Source organism: Triticum dicoccoides, chromosome 1A, assembly GCF_002162155.2.
Source record: "Triticum dicoccoides isolate Atlit2015 ecotype Zavitan chromosome 1A, WEW_v2.0, whole genome shotgun sequence".
Lineage (NCBI taxonomy): Eukaryota > Viridiplantae > Streptophyta > Magnoliopsida > Poales > Poaceae > Triticum > Triticum dicoccoides.
Window position 1 is genome coordinate 102,492,554 of NC_041380.1, and position 7,570 is coordinate 102,500,123.

General features: G+C 48.2%; 1 protein-coding gene across 1 annotated transcript; it reads right to left on the minus strand.

Moving 5' to 3' along the window:
• Nucleotides 1-602: 602 nt before the first annotated feature.
• On the minus strand, nucleotides 603-1,694 carry LOC119268399 (strigolactone esterase D14-like). Its single transcript, XM_037550051.1, has 2 exons — nucleotides 1,298-1,694; nucleotides 603-1,173 (listed from the first exon to the last, which is right to left on the minus strand). The coding sequence occupies exons 1-2, from the start codon at nucleotides 1,639-1,641 to the stop codon at nucleotides 726-728; spliced, it is 792 nt and encodes a 263-aa protein (XP_037405948.1). The 5' UTR covers nucleotides 1,642-1,694; the 3' UTR covers nucleotides 603-725.
• Nucleotides 1,695-7,570: the final 5,876 nt, after the last annotated feature.

Here is a 7,570-nt window from a genome sequence, read left to right on the forward strand (position 1 = left end):
AGCTATCCACGCACTGCGACTCCAGACCGGCGCTCCGGCCGGTCGAAGCAATCTACGGACGCATGCACGCACACATCACACTCTGCTGCATGAACAGCACACCACGGCGAGCCGGAGCTAGTTAGCTCAAGCGCACATCCAACCAAAGCTAGCTAGCTAGCTAGCTCACGCACGCAGACGCGCACCACGTCATACCACACTGCACACATACACTGCATGCCAAAAAGAAAGAAAAGTGACTGACCTAAATCACAAATTCAGGCGACTGCGTGGTTCAGTCCCTGTTTCCTTGGTCCTAATGTGAGTGTTATAAGCAATATCATACATGTCAACTAGATTTTTTTTTGATGTGACACATAATTAAATACAAAAAAGAGAATGTGATATTATATAATGATACCATATCATATTAAATGTTGTATTACTTTATATTATGCATGACAAATAATAATGCATCTAAGATAATAAGTTATGATGCTATGCTACAGAAATAGAATCATATATTGATATCATATGCATGATAGTACTAATATATGATACTCCTTGTTACGGGCAGCCTTACAAGACCCCAGTATTTTTATTTTCACAGAAAAACTTGGAAAGCACGAGGATTACAAGCATGCATGCAAATAACTAGGCGACGAAAGCACTAAAAAAGCAAAGTAGCGCAAACTTTTAATTCACATTCAACAAGGCCATGGGAATCCATTGCTGGTTGTAGTAGCTCAGCGGTCGAGCAAGATGGCCTCAATGACCCGGACGAACTCCTTTGGCGCGGTGAGCTGTGGGAAGTGGCTGGAGGACTGGATGACCACCGAGGCCGCGCCGCCGCCACCAGCGCACCCGGCCAGTCGGTGCTGCATGTAGCGAGCAACTGCGAGCGGCGCCACGGCGTCCTGGGTGCAGTGCACGATGGTGCATGGTGCCTTGACGTCCGGGAGCACGTCCCGGACGTCGCAGGTGAGCACGGTGCGCATGACGCGGAGCGCGGTGGCCGGGCGCATCATCGCCAGCTGCTTGGCGAACTTTGCGACGGCGGCTGGGTGGTCCACCCCGACCACGGTCTCGGCGAAGAGCGGCGCCCACTCGGTGAAATCGGTCTCGATGGCTCCGAGCATGGCGTCCACCTCTCCGCGGCCGAATCCGCCCTCGTAGCCGTCGTCGTTGATGTACCTGTTCCAACGTACGTACAATTAAAACGGCCATGGTTCAGTGACATCCTTACGGCCATTTCATTTCTTCCGTTTATTTAAATCATGTACTAGTACGAAAGCTGGGAATGTGATCTGAAGAGAACCTAGGTGACGCCCCAACCAGCACGAGGTGGGTGAATAGGTCTGGCCTTGCAAGCGACGCAATGCAGCCGATCATGCCAGCCATGGAGTGGCCCAGGAACACTGCTCCCCTCAGCCCGAGCTCGTCCATCAGCGCCACGAGTTCGTCGGCGAAGTCGTGGTACGAAAACCGCCGCTCGGAGCACCCGCCGCCGTCCGCCACGCCGGAGAAGCTCCAGTCGAAGACGACGACCCGGAACTTGTCCGCCAGCGACGGGACGACGTCGTCCCAGACGAACCGGCTGCCCCCGTAGCCGTGGGCGAGCACCAGGGTCTCACCGACGTTGCCGAAAACCCTCGCATTCATCTCGATCAGTAATTTGAGTACAGCAGTGAGGAGCACGAGGCTACAATATTGCTTAACTCCCGTGCTAGCTTAGAGATGAGAACATATGGCTACTTCTGGCCTCCATTTATAGGGAAACCCCAAGCACCAAGATAAGATCGATCGACCAGAGAGGGAGGAGGGGAGGCAGTGATGCCCTTGTGAGAATTATTAACTGGGCACTCAGATGTGTACAGCTGCATGTGACATCCAGATGGCTACAACTATACCGGAGCAGAAGAGACCACTGCATGCCTGCCTCGAAGAGTTTCCTGGCGGTTGTTTATCGTGCGTCTGCATCGATGGTGACGAGGGGCTAAAAAGGTGTCACTTGGAGTTTTGCGTGTGCACAATGCGCGGTGATGGCGACGAAGGCAGATTCCGTGAACTGGAGGGTTAGGTCTCCCGATGGTCCGATTTTGTCGCAGTTTGACACGGGATAGTTTTATGCCGATTTCTGTGGACTGTGTCCTTCTCGCACTCCACGAAATACTGAAACCATGTATGTCGAGCAATGCTAGACATACGTAAGCTTACGTTCAGATCTTACATAAAAGCTGATGTGGGATTTGTTAATTGGGTCAGGATTAGCAGCTGAGGCCCACACCGGTTAAAATCAGGGGGAGAAGGGAATTTTATGGAAGGTTAAGTAGGCCTACGTAGCACCTTTCGTTGGTATAGTATTATTGATGTATGTCACTTGCATGGAAACAAAGGATTTGTATATGCCTATGTCTCTGTCGTGCCGTTGTTTCCGTGACACGGAAGCTGTGCGTGATGAATCAGTTTCCCGTATTAATACTCACCGGCCCATCATTAAATCTCTCGACGAATGTTTCAACGAGCCACCGGTGTGTATATTACTTCAGGTACGGCTGCAGAGATCCTTCTTTTCGTTAGTGCGAACAGTTCAGAGATAGAAAGCTTTATTACCCTTCGTAGTCCCATTTTCTATGTAACTAGTAGAAAGCTTTACTTCAGGTAACAACGCACGGGCTACAATACATATACATGAATCAAACAAATGATTAACATCGCCTCCAAGGTCGACACTCATTTCTTCCTCGTACGCCTGGACGTATTCAGGCATCAAACGGGCGCCCATTATGCTTTTGAAAATCCAATCATCTTAACAATCAGGGCTCCCCCAAATTCAGCACATATGCGAGGAGAAATGTGGTTGTCTGGACTATCCAACATGTTATCTCCAATACACTGCCCCATCCCCACGATGCACCCTTCATATTTTGTCCTCTATTTTAAACCAGATGATGCTCACTTCTCCTTCGCCATCTCGCCTCTCTCCTTCACACCGGACTTCCCCAGAACCGCCCAGATCCCCTCCCCCTGTATTCATGACGATCCACCACGACCATCAAGGTGGATGACGCGTGCGCTCCCCATGACACACCCTGAGCCAAAAAGGCAGATCTGATGTCTCTTGAGCCATTGTCACGTTGTAACATATAGTTGAATGATGTGCATTACAACGAAAGAATAATATGATATTTGTTGTTGGGCATGCGACTGGTACACCACCATGTTTGTCATTAACTCTTGAAGCAACCAACCAATGCATATACCCTTCTATCGTAACCAAAAAATTATATGACTTGATGAAAAAATATATATGAACCACTCGTTCATGCAATTTATTATAAAGCCATCTCTAATGAAATCCAATTTCCTACATTATCTAAAGTTGGAAAATTATTCTACTAATAGTCGTACCACGGGCCTCAGTTTACAAGTCATTCCTAGTATGAAGATGCACAAAAGTTATCATACATATAGATTATGTATGACATACCAAATGAGGAGGTGGTGGAATTGTTGTAAACCATCATAAAAGGCATATTATCTCATGTTTCTTTAGTTTGTATGACTGTCCCAATGGGTGTTAGATTAAACGGTCATTGATCTAGTTGCAACCTGTAAATATGTAAATGTCCTTTCATCAACAATAATCATCCTTGATAAAATGAAGGGATATCCACATGTCTATTGGTATTGTAGCATCCCAAATTAATTGCTCTAAAATAATTGGTGTACTAAAAGAAGAAAACAAAATACACAACAATACCACACTATCACTTCCATAATTCAATAAGAGACCATAGTGCTCAACAAGGGAAACACCCAATGGAAATCAACATTGTGCCCTTCATGTTCAACTTCAAGGTTTCAACCAATATGATTCCCCTTGCTACAAGCAATGAACTTTAGTTGCCAAACCAACAAATCACAATCCAGCGATAACCAGATCCAGAAAATCACATCTCACCATGAAACTGAATCCCAAACAATAAACAACCGCAATGGACTTGTGCCTCAACGTAAGGGTGGATCCGAACAGCCGATGTCTGATCATTGGCTTAGGCACACTCCATAGTTGCAATAGGTTATTACATGTCTCTGTTAATTGTAACCTGAAGAAATACCTAGCAAGTGTCAGAGTATAGTTGCAATAGGTTAAGTAAAAAAGCAAATCAGGGGGTGCAAACTATCACGTGCTTTCCGCTGAAATTTTTGTCAAGAGAGATAATTAAACTAAGCTAGTATTGATAAGTGTTGACCTGTCATTGGTTTTACGCGGCCATACAAATTTTTTTGAATGAAAAGTAAAACACCCATAGTGATAGCTCTAGCCAACAACCAAAAATGTAGTCTCGAAGGATATAAATGAACATGCATAGTCATCATATTCAATAAACTGTTAGACCACAGGCGACCTAGAAAAACTTTGGAGATTCTCAAGTTATATGGATTTTCTAGCTTATAAGTCTGCATTACTGCTCGGTTTTGTATCTTGTAAAAATTGGTGTGATTTTGTTTACAACACGATGTTTAAGTGGCACCTCCATATAGGATTACGGCCTTCATTAATTTCACACATGCAACCTTGCACTATTCTTGTGCCTCGAATAGAAAGACAACAAGGAAGCAAACTTGCTTGCTCAAAAGAAAATATACAATATGGAAATTTTACACTGTAATTTCAAGTCCAATTTAGACAGCTCCAAGTCAATCAAATATACAGCTCATCATGACAGAACTGTTATGTTTATGAGACATATCTGTAGGGTATAGTACAATAGTACACCCAAAACCAGCTCTAGAAAGAAAGCACAATGGTTATCACCAAAAAGTCCCCCGCATCACCTCCTAGGGGCGGCTCGGGCGGAAACCCCATCCACCGCCGCCGGTCCCCTTCCACCCTCCTCATCCCCTCACCGCCGCCGGCGCACGCCATCAGGCAAAGCTCGCTGGCGGCCGACGGTGGTGGGACCTGGTCCTCGTGCACTCGCGGCGGGGAGGAGCGCTCCTCCCCGTGGTTAACTTGATCTGGATCTACGTGGCGCGGTGGCGGCTGGTCTCCGGCGGCGCTCCGGCGGGCTGTGGCGAGGTGGCTCCTGCTTCGTGGTTCTCCGGTGCAGCGTGGGGTGGCACCAGCGCAGGGCACGGCGCGGGGCGCGCGCGGCGGTGCTACGGGCCTGATCTGGGCCGTGCAGGGCCTGCAGCGTGTGCGTGCAGGGGCGGCGTGGAGCTCGGCCGGTGCATCGGCAGCCGGTTCTGGCGCGTGAAGGTGCAGCGGTGCTGCTGCTGTTGGTGGTGGTGGCTTGCGGCCAAGGTCGTCGAGGGGCGCGGCCAAAGAGCGCCCCAGCCGTGAGTGATGCAGATCCGGTCTCCGGCGGCTGTGCTGGGGTGCATGGGGCGCGCTGTTGTTTCTGTTGCTTGGCTGCAGCTCGGAACCACGGTGGTTCTTGGCTTCGGGCAGCGCTCCTCCGTTCCTGTCGGCATGGTGCTTGGCAGAGCACGGTGGCTTGCGCTGCGTCCGGTGGCTGTGCGTCCGGAAGGCCATTGATGGATCTGTCGCCTCGTTCTAGTGGTTGGCTGCCGGTGGTCTCCGTGAGGTGCGGTTGACTGCGGTGGACCGAATTTGGTCACGTGCGGCAGCGGGCTGAATGACTCTTGCTCTGTGGTGGTGCAGGGAGCAACGATTCGCAGTCTACCGGTGCTCCTCGGAGGTGGTCTGCTCACTTGGGTGAAAGCCACTGCTCCTGCCGGAGTCGGCGATGGTGACGCCCTCGGGTGCTGCTTACCTCCTTGGAGGCATCGTTGTCATGGTGACTTCCCCTTCGAGGCTCCTGGGGAAAACCATGTTCCTGGTCCGTCTGGAACGGCTAATGGCGGCGCATTTCGCGTCGCATTCCTTCCTGAAGGCATCAGCTTGGTGGATTGTGTGGTGGCTGCTCACTGCGGGTTGGACGGTGGCGGTGGCGCGGCCAGCTTGCGCTGGTGTGCTTGGAGAAGCGATCCGGGTGTAGACTCGGCTCCTTGATGCCCTTCGGCTTCGCCGGCGGTGCCGCTGTTGTGATGTAGACTCGGCTGCGTGTGACTCTTCGTCCGGGTGTGGACTTGGTCGTTTGTTGCCTTTCGGCTGCACCAATAGCCTTGAGGCATCATGGATGGTCTCGGTTGATTGGAGCTCTTCGTCTACGGTGGTGGTGTTCTCGTGCGTCTCAGGTTGGTAATGGTTGCTCAAGATCCTCTCATGATTACCGTTGTGTTGCGGCGAGCTTGGTGCTCTTGGTCTTGTCTCGACTCATCTTTGCTCAAGGATGGCGCAAGATGCCTCTCAAGCTGCTATTCGTTCCGTTTTTCTGTGGCGGAGCCCGAGTCAAGGTTCATGTCTGGGATGACACTCGTTGATTGTGGATGCTCCTGAGTTGTGCCATGGGGCCCGTATGCCCGCCGATGCGTTCTGCTGTTTGCAAAGTCCTAGTATTGTGATCTCTCGACGACACCCCACATCTACTTGTGTCTCTCATGATGATGGTCTTATGTCTGCCAGCTAGGATGTGCCTTGTACGGTTTTCGGCCCGGTTTCCCTTATAAACGGGGTCAATTTGTTAAGGTTTTCGATCCGGTTTTCCTTATAAACTAGATCACCACTCTGGCATTCTGGCCACTTTGAGTAGTATATTCTGGCGGGGAAACTCCCCCCGGTGAATCTCAAAGAAAAAACAATGATTATCACGTGTCAATCTTTGGTGGTTGATGAAAATTCTTCCTAACTGTAGCAATCAGTGATTAGCATATATAAAATCAACAAACTCCCTACACCCTGCTACACATGGTTTGGTACTATGGCTACTATGTTAGTTCACATCATTCATGAAATGGACCAAATTATGTTACCAACATGCTACACGAACTGAAGGCAATGAATTAATTAGAGCATCGATTAGGCATTTGACAATCATGAAAATGACGCGATGACAATAGGGCTAGTGATCTGAAAATGAACCGATGAGCTATATATGGATGTTCACTGGTAGCCTTGAGCTTGACAACATGTCGGTTAAAGTGGGGGTCATCATTGGGCTAGCTATAGAAACCCGCGCTACTAATAATAAAAACTTAAAACACACGACAAAAAACATCATTGAATGAGATGTACTTTAACTGGTCCTATCCAAATTAATTGCCACACGTGCAGATAACAAGTGAATTGAATATAATGTGTGTTTCCTATATACTTAAAGCTAGGAAATCATCTACAACTTATTCAGAAATGAGAGATGTTTATGCCTTTATACATATGAAATGTACTAATATGAAACTAAATAAATTAGTGCTAACACTACAAACCTGGATGTTGAATAAATTACTACAAACCTAAATTCGAATAAACCAGCTGGATAATGGTAAACAGCCTTGAAGATTATGTACTTCAACTCATGGTTATGCTGCATCCATCACCATATGAATAGTTTCAACGCTGGACAATGAAACAAAACTATCAGTATTAGAATAGCCAGAAACACAATTGTTAGTATTAGAAATCAATTGATTCATCGACCAATCATCATATCCATGTCTACAACATGGAAAACAGCCGCGTCTA

Bases quoted from the DNA above. Each gene is read 5' to 3' on its own strand.
- LOC119268399 (XM_037550051.1), bottom strand. From the start codon at position 1,641: ATGAATGCGAGGGTTTTCGGCAACGTCGGTGAGACCCTGGTGCTCGCC. The intron at 1,174-1,297 runs GTTCTCTTCAGA...ACGTTGGAACAG, and splicing joins CTGGTTGGGGCGTCACCTAG to GTACATCAACGACGACGGCT.